Raw genomic sequence first — 19,871 nt, forward strand, 5'->3', positions numbered from 1 at the left:
ACGCAATTTGACCTGTCTGATAAAATTGGTGCAACCACTTCACTGTTGGCAAGAATTGGGATTGGATATATCTGGAAAGCATGAACCTTCTAAAATTTTGAACAAATCTTTATTGTCACCATTTATGATTCTCATGTGTAAAGCCCTACAATGGCATCGCACAGGTGACTTTGTGACGCAGTTTGAAATAAAAGGCCTATAATAGCGCAGAATTACGGAACGCTCTGCATTCTTTTTTTTTAGGTCACCACCATTATCATATGATTTGTCGTTATTGACTCAATACTATGTCGATAAGCACAGGCGTCATACATGGTGGTCCAAAAAGAGGTTCCCTTTTTTAATAAGTGACATTTTCAATTGAAAGAAAAACTTCACATTTTTTTTGCTTAGACTTGTCTTAAAGACATTTAAGTTTTGTTTGGTATAACTTTGGGCATTCTCCAGACCTATCCGCTTTGGGTTGCCTTCTAGCGAATACCTAAAAGACAGTGTCTATGCCAACAATCCGTAAACTAATTATGCTCTAAAAACAATATTCAAATGGAGATCAGAATTCTCCATGACATGCTGAACTGTGTCATAACAAACTTCAAAATTATAGTTTACGAGGAAAAAAACTTAACAACACACAAGTTACACACAAGGTCTATAAACTTGCAACCTTTAATTTCAGTAGAAAATGATACTTTAGAGTAAATGGAAACATAATTTTGGACCACCCTCTATAAAATCCACGTATCAGGTGTTTACAGAGTAGAAACAAAATGGAGTTGGAGGGAAAATTTTGCTACATTAACTGCCCATTTTACCCTAAAGGCTACTCCAAACGTGGGACATTTAATCCTTATATGAACGAGTAAGGTAGGAAGGATTACAATTATAATTCTTTTCATAGATATGGTCATGCTAAAGTGTGTGGAATTCGTTTCAGAAGTTTCACATAAAATTAATAGATGGCGCATCATCTGTATAAAATGGCGGGGTGTGCATATAACGTCCTTTTTCTTAAAGAGTTATTTTAAATACAGACCTCCGGTAAAGGCATAATGTACATTGTTTTCCGCAGGAAAACCCATGTTTCTAGGAATATGCACATATAGTTTTATCAAATTCAAGTTCAAAATATATGTTTATTCGATTAAAAAAGGAATTATATAATTTCCACAACAGGGAAGTAAACTATTGCCGCATTCAGAATATACCAATACAATAACTCTGTATTAGTTACAGTATGTAGGGAAGGGTTTAGTTTGTCATATATATATATTCACTAACATTTCTTGAAATAAACATGGCACGTCAAACCCAATTATACAGGTCTCGAAGTAGTTAAATTTAATTACAGGTAACTAGTGTCCCAGATTTGATAAAACTATCCTGGACAGAATGACACTAATTAGAATTCGGGCCACTATTTGAAGATACATAATGTTTTTTTTTTAATTTTGAATAGTACACTTAACGTACAGTGTTCCTTCAACTATACATCCACGTTCCAAAACGTCGCTGGTCTGTATGGTGACCAAATCTATCTTGGGGTTTTCCTCTGACACCGGCTGCTGTAGACCGACGATCTGGCTCAAATCAGCATCTTTAAGATCAAGTTCCTTTTCGAATTTCAATGGTTGGTCGAAAGCTGTGATGATACCAATACGGATATCGGGTCGAAACGGCCATTCCAGCGCCCCGTCGTGCTCACCTTTTTGGACTCGCAGAGAGAATGGTAGGCGCTGGCCTTGGTCACCTTCAAAGTGAACATTCAGGCGAACTGCATAGCCTTGGGCGCTTGTCTTCAGCAGAGGGGACTCCATGAACACGCGTTTTCTCGATGTTCGTACAAAGTCTTCAATCTTCCAAACTATGGTGCCTTTGTCGCTGCCCAGTTCTAGGTCCCAAAGCTGTCTGTTACGTCTTAAAATTTCTTTGTCTTGTTCTTTACTTATGCGTTCAAGGAAATGGATGTAAGCCTGGTCATTCTCCTGTTGCCGATTATACCTTTGGGTGATGAGTGGTAGCACAGTGTTTACGCTACCGATGTTCCTTAGTATCAGTAATACCAGGAAAAACACATCATCCCCGTTATTTGTATAATTGATAAATAATTAATTAAATACATAAATACATACCTCATGTCAAATGTGACACCACTAGTCTTTCTCTTGTCTTTCTCAGGAATAAATTGATAGGAGCTCGCAGTGGGCTATACCAGTCTTATCTTAGCAGTTGGCATTGGCCAAAATATTACTATTCTCATGAGGCATACAGGGTATAGGCGGCGCTCTGAGCATGTTACCAATACAGACTAATACTGTGTAGGATTTGTCCGTCAGATTATAGTAGGTTAACTGGTAAGTTAATTTCGTTCAAATGAAAATCGAACTACCATGTTATACCAAATGTAAGACATGTACGGCACTTCTCCAAAGACATCCTGTATAAACTGACTTTATATTAAAATTGTTGGGGTTTTAAGCTGCAATTCTTGTTTTACAAATTTTAAACTTGATAACATGTTCTGTTTCAAAGAAAACTTAAACTAAAAGAAGTAATGTGCCCTATGAGATTATAATATCACCATTATGGGTACAACTGCCTTAGCTAAAATTCTTGATTAAACACTTTATAAGCGCACAAAACATTTAATTGTCACTATCTCATAATCACTCACTGCTGTCTATCTGTAATGAAGTTTCCATGTACTTTCTTATAAAAAGTAAGCTTGCTGAGCTAATTTTATTTCATTTTCCTTATCTTGAAATTGTTGGAATCACTGACCCGGTTAATGTATACATTTTTCAATGGAATAAGGATATAACATTAGTATAAACAAAAAGGTTATTCCTTGGCAATGAACAGGCTATAAGCACCTTCTCGCGATTAAATAAAAAATCTATATACCGAAGCTCTTCTATTTTGAATATATAGAAAAATTATGTACTTTACGGAAGACATGTGTACATTACACCAGGTACCTGCTGTTGAAGATTTAGAGGGTTTGGGATATAAATACAAAATAAGCTTCCAATTTGTGTATTTTGATAAATATATATCATTAGTCGCACATGTTTTCTGAAGAAGATGCCCCGTTCCAGCCATTCTGGCGGTCTGACGCAAATCCTTTAAGTTGCTCTTTAGCCACACAATACAAGTTTTCCATGTTATAAAAACAGATAGGCAATAATAGTTTAATGTTTTGATTAAATGAAGATCAAGGTATCATCTTACACCCCACTACTCTTGTTGGATGAGACATTAACTGCACGTGCTTTTTTAACAGAAGCAAAAAAACTCATAAGAATAGTACAATAGAACAACTAGTTATACTATCACGAAAGTGATTGCAGGTCTTCACTTGAGGTGGCTTGCTCTGAGAAAAATCCTCGTTAAGATTTGGTATATTAATGAAAGCATTGTAAAGAATGGGACTCGACGCGCACCCTTGTTTTACTCCCGCGCCAAACTCTCGTCCACTGCACAACGCTTTAGAACAGCTGGTGAATAATTGTTATGTGGCTGGCTGAGTTAGTTTTATGCCCATATTCATTAAATCTCTTTCATTAAATGCAATTATGATGACAAGAATAAAGTAAAAGTTACCATAAATACCATAATGACATAATAGTAAATAAATTTAACTTATTATGAAAAAAGCAACAAAATAGTGTAACTCTATGTTGTTTGCCACAGGACGAAGGCACGGAATATTATTTTAGGTACATGGTTACCGGGTATACTGTATGTTTACTTGTGCTGCTATAAGCCTATCTCTAGTCTTCCTATGTAGTAAGTGTATGCAGTATCCCAGCAGGCATAGTGACGGATCAATGTTGAAAACGAGTTGGGACGTTGAATTGCCGTTGATCTACCTAAATTCAACGTAAAATCAACGTTGATCCAGCCACGTCAAAACACCGTCATAATGTGACGTTGACTCAACGTTGTATTTTGGTCATTGACTCAACGTTGTTGTTTGGTCGTCGTGATGCAAGACATGAATTGTAATTTAAAATATTAATGTTTGAAAACGTGATACTATGTTTATCAAAACTGTAACGAACTTTACAAAGTATTAAAAAAGGTGCTTTAAAGAAAAAGAGATATTTTTAGTGTCTTTAGTGAACTAGTGAATTTTCTTTACTTGTTATTCAGAAATACATTCCAATACACTTCCTTGCAAGGTCAGCTAACACTAGGATGAATAAGTCCCTGTAAATGTGATGGTGTGAAGTTAACAAAACAATGTTGACAGTTCACGGTATTCACGGTACCCTGTTATAGATAGACAGGTTGAGGTGACCCTGACTTTCTTATATATATATATATATATATATATATATATATATATATATATATATATATATATATATATATATATATCTAAACCTTGGAAATCCTAACTTAAAGGCCATACATATATACCCTACATATATTCAGCTACAAACATGCCCTACTACTAAACACATCCAGGCTAAAAGGGTGTACCATGCTTAGGTGCAAAACATGCTTAAGAGCTAAATGCGTTGAAAAAATGAGACAAAGCAGGCACTTGGATGTTTTTACAGTGTACGTTATAATTGTGTACCTGTGTTTTGTACCAAAAATAAAAACATTTCGGGTCATTTTAATGTCTTTTCATGCAAGAATGTTGTCTAACAACTGGGGTTGATACAACGTTGTTATCTGACGTTGATCCAACTTTCAAATCCAACGTTTATCCAACGTCTTATCAACGTTTTGGTTCAACGTTGTTTCAACGTTAAAACAACATAATTTGCCCGCTGGGATACTTTTTCAATAAGCATTGGCGAAAGGTATGGCCCTCTTCCCTTGACAATTAGCTACAATTAATGGTGCTCCACTAATTAGTGGCACTCTCGTTTACCAATATCGCTTGCAAGTTGCACAAATAATTTGAAGGTATATGTGCCCTAACCTGGATTTTCAAACCAAATCTAATTTTCCACGAGAATAAACAGCAATTTTCCCTTACTCGCTAACCGTTACTTCACCCAACGTCCGTGCACTTGATCAGATGCTTTATACCATTATTAGATAATTTAGTTCTGAAGGTCCTTTAACCGCCATGTTATAGGGAGACTACAGTCATGGTTATGTTGACAGACTAACCGGGCTCTATTTGACGCCTTTGTTCCACTTTTTCTCGATATATGGACTGTTCATATGGGCGGTATAATGTTAAGATTGCTCAGTACACAGAAATCATCCCGACACAACAACCACTACATGTCTGTGCCCACTTTCTTACCTCATGGTTAATGTGATTCGTCTAGCTTCCCTGGCTAGCCTTCCGCAAGTCTTTCTGCGGAACACGTGATTGCACGTTTTACCTCGGTCCTATAGCAAGTACACTTTGGTCAATACAGTTCGCGAGGGCCTGCGGTTATTGGAAGATTGGAGTTGAAGTCACCGCACCTGAAACTGAAACAATCTCCTCCTTTTCTATTATACAATCTTGCAGCACAAGTATTTATAAAGACGCTGGTTTTTAACTGATTTATTTTTACAAATCTGTCATGAAAAATCGCTTAGGTCCCTTTCTAAAGAAGCAGCATAAGATAAGAAGCTCACCGTGCCCACACCCAAGTTCCTATGCATGTGAAAAGTAAATACTGGGTCGGTATATTGGTAAAAACAGTAACATAGCAGTGAACTATCTTGCCTTTAAGGGAACTGATTTATATTAGGAAAAGTTTATGTTTGCGAAAAACGCACCGAAGGAACCGTCCGAAGAAATCAGAGCTTGCCAAAAAGTTTTGTAGTGGATTAAATCGGTTTTACATGGTCTACTTTAACGCTGGCATTCAAACTTTTCACTACAATAAATAATGCATAAAGTGTGCCCCTGTGTGAACAAAACGTATTTTTGCAATCAGTAAGACTTTTGTAAATCCTATTAATAACAATCTGACTATGGATTACAATTTGGTATTCTTTCAGGATTATTGATAAATTAAAGAGCATTTTGTTCAAGACCTTCTAAGTGGCTAGATAGATGCAGTGCATATTTGAACTGGCCACAAACAATGTATATAAGGTAGAACAAATGTGTACATCCAAATCTACTCTTTCCCATTTATTGCAATGGATTGATCACAGCTTTAGTTTGTTTGCTCATCTATGTTAAGGTCAGATGCTAATTACCTTTACCTTCTCTCGTATAGATACTAGTATCAAACCAAACTGGAAATATTAATATGAATAATTTGGTAGGTAACCGTAGGTTGGTTGCCTGTGTCGTGCAATTCCTACACTGAGTATTAATTTCTTTTTAACAATACATTACACACCCTTTTGATCCATAACTTCGTCAATTTAAAATAAGTTGTTCAACTTGGACAGAATTATAGTAATTTACAACAGTCTTGGCTTTGCATCTGTTTAATATGCATTTATGATTTAACAACTTAAATATTTGAAGCCAATGTGTGATCTGTCTTCAATCTCTCAGTAAGGATATGCATATACATATGATCGACTTACGTGTGTAACATATATGTGTGTTACAACACCAAATCATTACGTTTATTTTCCTACTTTGATTATAACTGAGTTACAAAAAGTGATTGATCATACTTGGCAATGTCAACAATTCAAACAAACTAAGTTTGCAAAGTAATATATGTCTCTGAGAAGCTTTCAATCAACCATATTAGGATGCCGTTATTGCTGCCCAGTTTTAGGTACCAATGTTGTCTGTCCTCTACGCCTTGTTCTTAAAGTTTACTGTCCGGTGATGAAGCATAAGTCGGCCGTGAATGTCACTTTGTATTATGTATAGCATGGAGCTAACGCCAGCGTTGTTCCTTAGTATCAGTTGTACTAGGTAAAACAAATTGTCCTCGATGCTGAATGGCTCACTGAAATGGAAATAGTATCATAGTAAACTTCCTATTTCCATAGTCAAATACACAAATACTGAGGCAATATACCTTATTTGTATATTGAAAAATGCATATTTTTCCCTTGCTGAAAAGGGCAAAGACATGGTTTTAATCAATACTTGTTTCCTCCTTACTCAGAAACTAGGTGTGAAAGTACCACGCACAGTATGGTGCAAGATCATGTTGCTCACTTTTACCTCATGTCAAATGTGTTGTCACTTGCCTATCTCTAGTCTTTCTCATGAGTAGATAAGAGCAGGCAGCGGGCTATAATACTCTATCTGCACGTTGTACACCCGTGAAAGGCACATACAAGGTACATACATTGTATATCTATGTACGTATGAATGGATGTGGCGGTATTACAAATATAAGGAAAATAATGCTGTGATTTACCACAATTATTTTGATTGTGGTTAACCGCTTATTTTCCCGTTGATAATAATGTAGTATTTTTTCTACACGGTTCTCATCCTGACGGCAATAACTTGTCAACATCTTCATATCTTAGAATTGTTTAAAGAGTCACATGTATTAGTTAGGACATTTCTCTAACGTTGGGGTAAATATAAGTTAAATTGCTATGTGTGGTTTCGATCTAGGATTAGGCAACATGTCATATTGATGTCACTGAGGGATCTTGCGCTCTTATGATTAATTTTTACTTAGCTATAGTTATGACAAATGTGTATATGTGTGTTTGATTTTTAAATTGACTTCAGCCTTAAGTAGGAAAATTTGTCTGCTGGAGTCTTTTCAGCCATGTTTATGTTTGAATTTTAACTTTCTTGTCCATTTCAAATGATGGGTTTATAGATGCCAAATTTATAGTTAGTGAACCTTTTTTTTTTATAAAAAGCAGCATTATACCAAAGCAAAGTTAGCAATGCACATCAAGACAAAATTAGAACACACTGATAATATAAAGAATATGCAGATACATTATTGTTCAAACATATGCACTTTTCTTTAATTTCATTTTTGAAATCCTTTCCCCAATTCCTTATCTAAGATAATGTTGTTGAACACATATCACTATATGCCAGTATATATAATCAATATTTCATGTAATCAAGGGATAAACTAGAGTTATTACTTAATGCTACAACTATTAGTTTAAACAATGCAATACTGAAATCAGAGTGCTTTTACAAATTTAATGTGAAAACACTGTAAATATTTATCACGATTATAGAAGACAGATAATAGACAATTCAGGAGTCCAGGACAATGAAAATCCAAGTTTAACAGGAAACCTCCAAATAAACTATTATAAAATATTGACATGCAAAAAGTTCTTAAATTTCTTGGAACTTGACACAATAATGAGAGGTTATTCTGAAGGAACATTTGTCTCATAGCAAAAACGATATGATATAGCAAATGTGAATAATAGGTTATCGCTAATAAATGACAGTAGCATATGTACACAGTGTTGTAACTTTTTAAGCAGGCTTAACCCAATAACAAAAATACCATTAATATTAATGATCCAAAGTGTTTCATCAAGTGCTCCTCTAAATGTTTTAGTATCCGAGTAAATCAGGCCCGTAATAAAAGGGGTAGTTGAAAAACGCCCTTTTTGTTGGAAAAAGATCCGCTCCAGTTAAAATTTTATCTAGGTACACTATAGTTTTATGGTAAAAAAAAGAGTCCCCTTTTTGAAACTGCTGGACACGTGCCTGATAAATATTCACAGCATCGTAAATGTGATTTGCACAAAGTGTCTGACTTAATTATACAATTCATTTGAACATACGCCTAACAAAATGCAATGCTGCATAATACTATTTCAAAACACTAAACCATCACCTCAGATATATGTACCAAACAACAACAAAAATCTGAATATACAGTTTCATCTAACTTAATATAACATACACTTTGATAAATAGTAAGTAAACAAACACATAAAGTCACTTAAAGTAATCCATAAAGTCACTTTATACTATCATTCAGGTCTTTGTGTGAATCAAACCAAACATTTTCCTTAAATTTAGTTTGAGTCACACAAAACCACAGCAATAATACAGTTGTGATAATGATATTCATCGTAAGATGTTAAGTAGATCGATGGATTAGTTTGGGGGTAGGGGACAGTTAACTAGTGTCCTAGATTTGATAATACAACCCTGGACAGAATGTTACTAATTAAAATTGGACTCACTTGTTTAAGTACTTAAATGCTTTTTTTTAATAGTGCTCTTATGTTTAAGAAAGTATCTTTTAACTTTGAATAGTGCATTCAATCCACAGTGTTCCTTCAACTAAACACCCACGTTCCAATATGTCACTGGTCTGTATGGCGACCAAATCTATCTTGGGGTTTTCCTCTGACACCGGCTGCTGTAGCCCCACGATCTGGCTCAAGTCAGCCTCTTTAAAATCAAGTTCCTTTTCGAATTTCAATGGTTGGTCGAAAGCTGTGATGATACCAATACGGATAACGGGTCGAAACGGCCATTCCAGCGCCCCGTCGTGCTCACCTTTTTGGACTCGCAGAGAGAATGACAGGCGCTGGCCTTGGTCACCTTCAAAGTGAACATTCAGGCGAACTGCATAGCCTTGGGGGCTTGTCTTTAACAGAGGGGACTCCATGAACACGCGTTTTCTCGATGTTCGTACAAAGTCTTCAATCTTCCAAACTATGGTGCCTTTGTCGCTGCCCAGTTCTAGGTCCCAAAGCCGTCTGTTACGTCGTAAAATTTCTTCATCTTGTATTTGGCTTCTACGGACAAGTGAATAGATGGAAGTTGCCTGTTGAAGAAGTATCAGACGGTCGTACATCTGATCGCAGATGGCTCTTTGGGTAGCGCATAGCAGTAGTAGTAGTAGGAAACACACATAGTCCTCGGAACTGAATGGGTCACTGGAATGGGTATCGCAGTTTATATAACCGATAACATTTTCAATAATTTTGATAGCTACGTTTTCCGTTGTTCATGTACACTAACACAATAGAACCATTTTAAAAAAGTACATAGCACGTCTCTTGGCACGAAAGGGTTGAAAGCACCAAATGAAGTTTGATTCAAATGTGGTTTTACGGCATCAAAACGATAATATTAGATCTTATCAGCAGTAACAAGAGCGTTCCGTAAAAAATGTATTTTAGAAAATGCTGTCTTGGGGTAATGCTAAGAAGTTGCCAAGGAAATATCCAATTTTTGGATGTCGAGGAATATCTTTCCTCAGTCTGAAGATTCTTGCTCTTCATTCTAGCCTGACAGTTAACCGTTAGCTCACATGGTTACTGAACTCACTGTAAAATGTACCAACTTCAGTATTAACATCAGAAATGTATTCTACAACCCCTAAAACATAAGAAAAGACATATGACACACTATATTGGTTTCTAAAATATGAGAGAACCTCCTTAAGCTTACTTACCTCATGCCGATTTGCCACTGTTATGACTTTCTCTAGACCTCGACTTCCTTCATTCAAGTTTTTCAATGCGATTAATGATAGAGCTCCTAAATGCTCAATTAAATGAGCCCAAGTGATCACATGACACAGCAAGCTCAGCGTTGACTCTAAAGGTCAACAAGTCTAATGTAAGTAATATTGACAGCCACGAGTCAAATGCCGGGAAGGTGTTACAGACTGACTGAATTGATTGACATGACCTCGTCCTGCTTAAGCGGAGAATGTATAAGTAGGCTATGTAAGAAATTGAAGGTAGAAGAAGAAATGTAGATAAGGTAGTTGGGAAATGACAAAAAAGAATATGAAAGGACATGAAAGTTGTTTAGTTCTTACCTCACGTCAGTAAGATAAAGCCAATACCATCGTGACCCTGTATATATACAGTGTATATCACTGTATAGATGGTATACAATCTCCCCTCATACCAGGCCTGCTACGTGTGTTACAGAATGTGGAAATAGGCCTACATATATTATACATTTTGAGAACTTGGTTTTCTACACGGTTCTTATCCCGGCGGCAATCACTTTTCAATATCTTCAGATTTTAAAATTGTTATGAGGGTCAAGCAGCTTCTTTAGAGCATTCCTTTAATTACTATGCCTGGTTACGATCTAGGATTAAGCAACACGTCACTGAGAGATCTTGCGCTCCTAAAATTAGTTTTTACTAAGCAATATTTATGCCAAATCTGTGAAAATTACGCACCATCCAAAACAAAGTGCAAATTTATATAGAGCCATCCGAAGAAAGTCCGAATTTATATAGCCTGTTCTAACGCAGGCTTTCAAAAATTCAATACAAAAATATGCATAAATTGTCCCCCCCCCCCCCCCACTTAGATAAAACATTTATTTAATTCTTTTTGCAAATTCTCATTGCATTCATTTTTCCATTAATAACAAACTGTGAATATAGGTTAAAAATAGGTTTTTCATATTTGGTCCAAATTATTTATAAATTAAGAAATATTTTGTTCAAAGAGTTCTAAAGTAATCGTTACGGTATGATTGTTATCCAATTCCAATTGAAAATGCCATTTTGCGACTAGATAACTTCAGTGTATATTTGGACTATCATATGGCTACATACACTGCATTTCCTTATGATTATTAAGCAAGAACAATTGTGCATATTCCAACTAAGGAAGATCTTTATTCGCTAAGGCTCCTTCCCGCTGATTGTGACAGCTTAATTGTTGCTTTCTTTTCTATTGATCTATCACTATGTCGCCTTGCAGTTCAAATCACAAAAACTGAATGTCGGCCCGTAGCCAGCAATTTCAGAAGGGGAGTTCTTTTTCTGAAGAAGTGGACCTTTTTCCATAAAAACCTCATGTACCTAGATCAAATATTACCCAATGTGGACCTTTTCCCAGCAAAAGGGGAATTCATTCGAACCCCCCGAACCCCCCTCCCTGGCTACGGGTCGGAATGTTGCCCCTTTTTCAGGTTGTGTCAGTACAACACATGCAGTATGACCCACTTTAACACGTACTGTTTACTTATGATGTAAAATATTGTAAATTAGTCTTCTAATAATGGTAAAACACGATTTTTATTTCATGTTCCTTTCAAGATAAAAAGTATGGTTAACATGGTTTGAAATTAGGTTGCACGTAAACTTCTATGCCATCAAACCGGCGGCTTCTTATCATATATATTTATTAAGCTGGTAAAGATACTTTACAAAGAAGTGGACAAAACTTGGAACAGTGTCATCATTTTGACTGGCAGCAGTCTGTTAGTGCTACATGCCACCACTATAGGTGTATGAGGTATCACCTACACAAATTATTACAAGTGAAAATAATTGTATTTGTTATTCAAAATTAATGACCATACTTTGCAATTATGTATCAAGATGATGGGTTTTCAAACTGCAATTCTTGTTTTTCCGAATCCCTTACTCCATTGATGTTGTATATTTAATTGAATGTGAAGGAACATTTGTCTCATAGCAAATATCGATATGATATAGCAAATATGAATACTGTAAATAAAGTTCGCTCACACTTTTTATTCATTAAAAAGACATCAAAACGTCAAAAGAACCATCTAAACAAGCCCAAGCTTGTATAAACACCCTTCTGTTGGTTATGGCCACAGTTATCCATTAAACACATTCGAATATTTCGTCCAGCCTAGGGTTTTATAAAAATTGTGCATAAATGTCAAATTAAGTTCTTTGTGATGAACTGCACATTACAGTTAATATACAGTTCCCCTTCAACCAGCCAGCCGTTGTCCTTTATATCCCTGACAGCCACGTCGAATAGGGGGCCAATCATTCGGTTCTCATTCTGTTCAGGTTGGACCAAAGTTTCAGGTGGGAACAGTGCCAAGTGCTCCGCTGTATCAAACTCGACTTTTCGTTGGAATACGGTGTTTCTGGGGTGTAGCGCGGTGATGATTTCAACCCCAATCTTGGGTTTGGCAGGCCACTCCAGTATTGCATCATACTCTCCTTTCTTAATGACCATCCATAGTGCCATTCTATCTGTCCCTTTGTTGTAAAAGAAGAGACGAAACTGGGCTTTGTAGTTGCTATGGTAGACAAATTCGGAATTTATATCATCCCCTAACTTTTGATCACTGGTGTCAAGAAAATTGGGAATCGACCAAAGAACTTTGCCATCACGGTTGCCTACAGGAAGGTTGTGAAGCCTCTCAGAAGAACGAGCTAAGAAGGCGTCTGCCTCTGCGTTCCTGTGCTCTAACCAGACAAGCCTCTGGGAAGAACTGGCAAGTGCACAGCGCAACTCTTCCTCTTCCATAGAAAAACCATGGAGGCGAAGTTTTAACTCTCTGAGACGTTGCACAAGATATTTAACTTGTTCAGAAATATCTATGTTGTCACTGAAGAAAAAAAATTGTTCATCAGATTATAGTAGGTTAACTGGTTAGATAATATTGTTAAAATGAAAATCGAACTACCATGTTACACCCAATTTAAGGTGTCCACGCCAGTTCTTCAAAAGCATAGATATAAACTGAAAATATTTCGTAATTTTCATCGAACTATATATTGCAGTTTTAAGCTGCAATTAATTTTTGCAAATCTTAAACTTGATAACATGTTCTGCAACTCGAAAAAGCAATGTACCCTGTGGGAAATATAATATCACCAATATAGGTGCAACTGTCTATCAAATATCATATTCTTAGCTAAAATTCTTTGTAAAATGCATAATAATCGCACAATAAATTTAATGTCACTATTTGATGATCATTCACTGCTTATCTATCTGTAATGCGTAAGGGCAGTTGCCATGCACTCTTTTATAATAAGTACACTTCTTATGCTGATTTTATTTCAAGAATTCAATTATCTTGCAGTGGTTGTAATTAATGACCCGGTTAATGTATATATTTCCTAACGGATTAAAGATAATACAGGCAAAAACGAAAGTATTATTCCTTGATAATGAACAGGTAATAAACACCTGTTCGCATTAAATAAGTTATACTGAAGTTATTCTCTTTTAAATAATATATAGATGATTTTTTTCGTTAAAGAGAGACATGTACATTACATCAAGAACCTGCTTGTGAAGATTAATTGGGTATGACATTAAACATACTGCTAGAGACATGAGGTATTTGGTGTCATTTATATATTAAGGACATTGTTAATTGATCCGTGCTATTTTGGTGGATATTTATATTCTGTTGTACAGATTATGCTATATTACCTTGATAATTAATACAGCTTTCTACTTCCACGCTACATTTTCCACAGTCTTCCTAATTGAAGAATGTTTGAAAGTCAGTATTTAAATCAAGAAGCACAATTTGTGTTAATCTTTCTCAATTGTGCGTCTTGGTTTGTGGAAAATGGTCACTTCACATGTATCCGTTCTTATCATTATCTTCTCCTATCACAATAATTGACTAGCTAGATAGTGAAGTTTTGAGATAAGTTTTCAGATAAATTGACCAAATAATCCGCTCACAATAAGTACTATAGTGGTTAAAGGTCTTCACATGAGGTGGCTTGCTCTGAGAAAATTCTTGTTAAGATCTGGTATATCCGAAGAAAGCATTGTAGAGAATGGGACTCGACGCCCAATTTTGCTTTACTCCCGCGCCTGAAATTATTGACCAAAGCGAATTGTATCGTGGTGCATTTCCCTATGGCATGAACTCCTAGGAATAAGTGTACCCTGGGAATGCATGTCCTGTCTCCCATTCCCATTCCTTTTGTCGTGACACACAATTTCCTGGGATTAATGTCCCGCGGACACCTATTACTTACTATATATTCAGTATTAGTCAATCATTATTGAAATCATTATTGACATTATTGTTCTTTTTTTTGCTGGATCAATACATTGAAATATAATAAAGTTTATGCCCCTTTCCACAATCAAGCAACGATTTAGCTGTTTCACGTTCATTTAATTGCAAGTTGACAGTCAATTGTTAACAGGGTAAAATTAACTTAATTGTTATTTAGATAAATCTATTCGAAATAGAAGATCCAGAAAACATGGGTTGCAGCTTTAAAACCCAGCGGCATTGAATCAATTTACATCTGTGAGGTGATCATTTGTATATAAAAGTACATGGAAATGGGGGTGGGACAACCTCTTTGATCAATGAATAAAAAGTTTAAGGTTCTGTATTAAACCTGATACAGATAAAAGCTGCATGAAGTTGTTTACTGCCTTAAAAAAACTGAAAGATTGGATTTGCTTGGTAAAAAGCTGAAAAAAATATGTGAGCTGGGTGATAGTCACTGTTTTATTTGCTGCCTTCTCAAGATAAATAAATTAAATAGGGGTAAGATCTGTCCCTGTCATTTGCTGTATTTATCCACAGTTGCACGCCCATATACCATAAAATAAACGTGTAAGTTCAAATTCTTTCCCTGTAAAAGTCCTGTAAAAGTTCGTTAAAATGTACAGATTCCTTTGTTAAAAAGTACATTCCCTGTCTTGCTTTTTCCAAATCTTTCATGGTGTTATCACTCCAGGTAAGACTATTGTTCAATTGGACCTCTTTACGAAAAACACTTTTTGTCATTCAAAAGTATATCTGCGATCAACAGACCAATCTTTTATTCATTTCTTTTGAATCAAACAATCCCCTTTTTGAAAATAGATATGTAGCGCTGTTATAACCTCAATCTCAATCTTGTATGGTTTATATGATTCTATAACTTTTGAACAAGGTAGCAAGAAAAATGGGAATCGTCTAAAGAATAATGCCGACACGGTTGACAAATAAAAGGTTGTTAAGCCCCTCAGTAGCATTTGCTTAAGTGGCGTCTGCCCCTTCGTTCTTGTACGCTAAGAAGTCTAGCACAGTGATTTATTAAGTCTGTAAGCTGCATTTTTGTTTTCAAATCTTTTAAAAGCTCTTAGATCCCATCTGAAGAAGCAACATGAGATAAGAAGCTTATCACCCAAGTTCCTATGCAAGTGTAAAAAGTATATACTGGGTCACTATATTGGTTAAAAAAAGGTTACATAGCAATGGACTAGCTAGCCTGAAGAAACTGATTTACATTCAGCAACGTAAAACTGTGCTGCATAAGACAACACGTAAAGGGCATCGAAGGCACCATCCTAAAAAATCATCCAAGCTTGTTTTTAACTATTTGAAAATAGTCGTCGGACATCAGCTTTACATAGTCTATTCTAACGCTGACATTCATATTTTTCATTTCAATAAATAATACATACATTGTGTGACCCAATGTTAAATAAACATTCTTTTTGAAATCAGAAAGGCTGTTGTTCATAAAACCATCCTTCCATTAGTAACAAACTCTGACTATGGATAACAAATAGGTATTTCAAATTCTGTCGGGATTATCAATAGATTAAAAAGCATGTTCAAGAAGTTTTTAAGTGATCGTTATGGTATAATTGTTTCCCAGTTTCAACATGCGACTACATGCAGATGCAGTGCATACTTGGACTGGCCACATATAATGTATTTCTATATGTCCAATGGGATTGATACACGTAGAACAAATGTGCAAATTCCCCTCAGGCAGATTCTAAATCTGCTCTCTCACAGTTTCATTGCCATAGGACCGAGGTCAACGCTATATGACTGCAATGAAGTATGATTCCACGATATATGACTATGAATAAAAGCTATCGATAGACCAATTATATTGGATTTTAGCGAAAAACGGGGCTTTGCTATGAGAAAATTCACCGGGAAAATTCTTGGGGCAACATAAGGCCTTCAACGGACCGTAATCAGTTGAGAAACCTTTATCACCATTTTTTTCCATTTTAACGGGGAAGTATGCTCGTTTACGGGCGTAATAGTTACATGGTTATGCACAGGCGAATCAGAACTCTAGGTACACTGCGATAACTTGATTTCATGCCATATTTTGGCATTTTCTCGCCCCACTTTCCTAAATTTCTTACTGTCGCCTTTCAGGAAGGAAACATACAGGGTACATAAACACTTAATTTGATATGATTCATGAACTGTAATAATTTTTTTAATGTCCTGAATGCCAATAAATGGATGCAAGCAAATTGAAATTGCCAACAAGCGTTCATTAAAATCTCACCTCATTTTCACTTAAACAACAACTCCGGCGTTCAGAAAAACTGCAAACCGACCAAAAACCACAGAACTTGTGCTGCATATACTCTGCACGTTGACCAGCGCCATATTAAAGTGGATACATGTCATGTCAGTCGTGTCATGTATTGATTATTCCTCCATACGTCATTAGCAATAAGGTATTCAATTGGCTCATGAAATTATATACTCCCTGATTGGCTGAACCTATATAATAAGGGCGGAGTCAGATATATTTTCTGTCCAGCCTCCATTTTTGACCCATCAATGAAAACTTTAAAATATGACCGTCTCCCGGAAGTCGACCTAAATCCGCCCCTGTTATATTAGCTTTTTTCCAATAACAAAACAAACCAGCTCACAAATAAAATGGGACATGTGCATGAATGGAACACCGCATGAACAATCGTAACATCTGTACTATTAACTGGAGCAACGAGTTATTCAATTGTCCGAACCTATCATCAATATATGTACATACATGTATATTGGCTCTTTTCCAATAGCAAAACAATTGATCATAACAATCTGTCTTCAATCTATGAGTCAGAATGTGCATGTACATACATTTATGATCGACATACGTGTTTTACATACATGTGTTACATCTCTACTGTGGTCCTCAAATCAAAGTCGGAACCTTGGTCCTAAATTTTTCCAAGGCTAAATAACTTTGTATTTATGCGTGGTACTATTAACTTATAAACTGTTTAATTTCATAAATTACATATAATAAAAAGTTCCCCTGATGAGCTTTCCGACAAAACGGCAGTTTAGTAAAAATGGTTATTCTAATTCATTATTTTATGATAATAATAATTACAGTATTATTATTCAGCTCCTCGATAAAAGAGTAGAGCACTGTTTTAATGAAAAAGTTAATATCTTTATGGGAAGAGGGCTAAAATTTGCCGATGGAGCTGTGAACCAACATTTCAGTATACATATATGTATACAATATATGGAACGCATTCATACATGATGTCTTATTTGTCAAATACAACACGGCCGAGACTATTGTTCTACGCGCCATTCGGGTTTTAATTTACTGTAACTACACATTACAGCCGCGCAGAGATTTTCATATCCCGAAATGACTGTTACTATTTTATTGTTGAGCAACTGAAATTACCTTATATATATCAATATCCGTAAAGATTCATATGGTCATAGAGTCAAAAATGATACATGTGTGATTCTAGGTAAATTCCCCTAAACTCATTTATATTTTCATATCATTTTACCTCAAAGTTATATTGTTCATTCTCTCTCTCTCTCTCTCTCTCTCTCTCTCTCTCTCTCTCTACCTCTCTCTCTCTCTCTCTCTCTATATATATATATATATATATATATATATATATAATTTATTTTGGGGGAGATGTTGTAGATAATTATGTATGCTTGATTTTTGTCAAACAAAGAAAATGCGCCACCCGTGCACTTGACAGTAAATCATAACCTCTACTTATCACATTTCTATTCTGAAATAAATAATGAGGCTAATGGCTGCTTGTTTCTATTTTCAGCTAAATAAGATCGTCTTTATGGACCGGTAATAAGGAGCATCTGTCAGACATTATGAAAGTGCAAGGAAGATCCATCTATACACTCCACGGAACACCCAGCCAACCGTCCACGTGGGTTTTCAACTACAAACATTACTTTCATACCCATGCTTTAGTCAGAGGTGTTTTTCTGTGTCTGAAATATAAAATCAACCGCCATTATAGGGATTTGTCGTGGTGCATGCACGTGGTAAAATAGTTTTGGTATGAATATATCAGGTTGAGAGTCATTTTTATCTATTGAGAAAAAGCACAATTGCTGATCATTTTAAGCGATCTATTCCTCTGTTTCCTCGAGCGTCTGGCTCGGGTAATTAAGTTTTAAATGGTTGTAATATGCCAAATTTAATAGTATGAAATGAAATGATACGGGTACATTGTAACGGTATCGTTCATGTAAAACATTTAATAGTTATTTATCAACCCGTAGATCTTTACACTTAAGTATAATTTAAGTCTTGTTCCCTTGACATTAGATGACTACATATTTTATTGCTACTGTATGAACTAATGTTTACTCAAAGCAAAGTGATCTATGTCAAAAAAAAAAAAAAAAAAAAAAAAAAAAAAAAAAAAAAAAGAAATAACCTCTCTACCTTAATGCCGCGCCAACAGCGAACATTGTGTTTAAATAAAGAAGGTGCTGGTCTGTATCATTTGATTCGAGTCAATTGCTTTCCTGATATTGTAAATTATATGATTTTTTAGGTCATGCCCATACACTGATCTAGCTTGAACGTTCACTTTATCAATAATAAGCACCGCTGTATTGGAAAAAAACTGTGGTGTGGACCAACAAAACGTAAAGAAAACAAAGTAGAAAGCATGCTAACACACAATAAGACAAGGTTGCGTGAGCACCATTGCGCTGGAAAACATGAGATGAAGTCAAAATACAATACCCACCAAGGCATGTTCACACATAATATTATCACGCTGGAAAAATACTGTGACTTCGAAAATATAGTTCTTTGATGCGTGGACACGTGAGCACTCGAATTCTCAAAACATGAAAACATTCGCACGGAAAGGTCACAATCTGGCACTTCAATTGTGGTGGCAGAAAGGTGTAATGAACTATAACTCTCAAGGCCTAATCGATTTTAATGAATACACCAAGAATACATTATCGTTTTTTACTTATGTCAATTTCATATACCTATTGTCTCTTACATTTTGTGTATATACTATAGGGTTAAATGTTACATTGATATGAATCGTGACCGTTTTAACTTTCCCACGTCACGTAAGCACCTTTTACATCTTAACCCAGGTGACATCGAAAAAAATCCTACGCCGGATTTAGACATCGGTATTTAAATCAATGCAGTACTACCATACTTAAGTAGTATCTTACCATTTAGTGCTATGACAGTATTATCCGTAAATTGTTAGATCTTGCAATCCACTTCCTT

The 19,871-nt window shown here is 35.7% G+C and overlaps 1 protein-coding gene and 1 long non-coding RNA gene across 3 annotated transcripts; one reads left to right on the top strand and one right to left on the bottom strand.

Annotated features, from left to right (window-relative positions):
• The first annotated feature begins 220 nt into the window (after window positions 1-220).
• LOC147762884 (uncharacterized) lies at window positions 221-19,043 on the top strand. The gene is made up of 2 exons (XR_015333430.1): window positions 221-864; window positions 18,418-19,043. It is a non-coding gene; the product is annotated as an uncharacterized LOC147762884 (long non-coding RNA).
• LOC106156830 (TNF receptor-associated factor 2-like) lies at window positions 7,936-17,138 on the bottom strand. Of its 2 annotated transcripts, none has more exons than XM_087009805.1 (2): window positions 10,296-10,900; window positions 7,936-9,774 (listed from the first exon to the last, which is right to left on the bottom strand). In XM_087009805.1, exons 1-2 carry the CDS (start codon window positions 10,298-10,300, stop codon window positions 9,132-9,134), a joined length of 648 nt encoding a protein of 215 aa, XP_086865931.1. In that variant the 5' UTR covers window positions 10,301-10,900; the 3' UTR covers window positions 7,936-9,131. The 2 variants fall into 2 exon arrangements, with proteins under 2 accessions (XP_086865931.1, XP_086865930.1); XM_087009804.1 differs by lacking the exon at window positions 10,296-10,900 and adding an exon at window positions 16,878-17,138 and having other exon boundaries at window positions 7,937-9,774.
• Window positions 19,044-19,871: the final 828 nt, after the last annotated feature.

The sequence above is a fragment of the Lingula anatina genome, chromosome 3 (genome assembly GCF_051362555.1).
Source record: "Lingula anatina isolate TDL-2025a chromosome 3, LinAna3.0, whole genome shotgun sequence".
NCBI classification, from domain to species: domain Eukaryota; kingdom Metazoa; phylum Brachiopoda; class Lingulata; order Lingulida; family Lingulidae; genus Lingula; species Lingula anatina.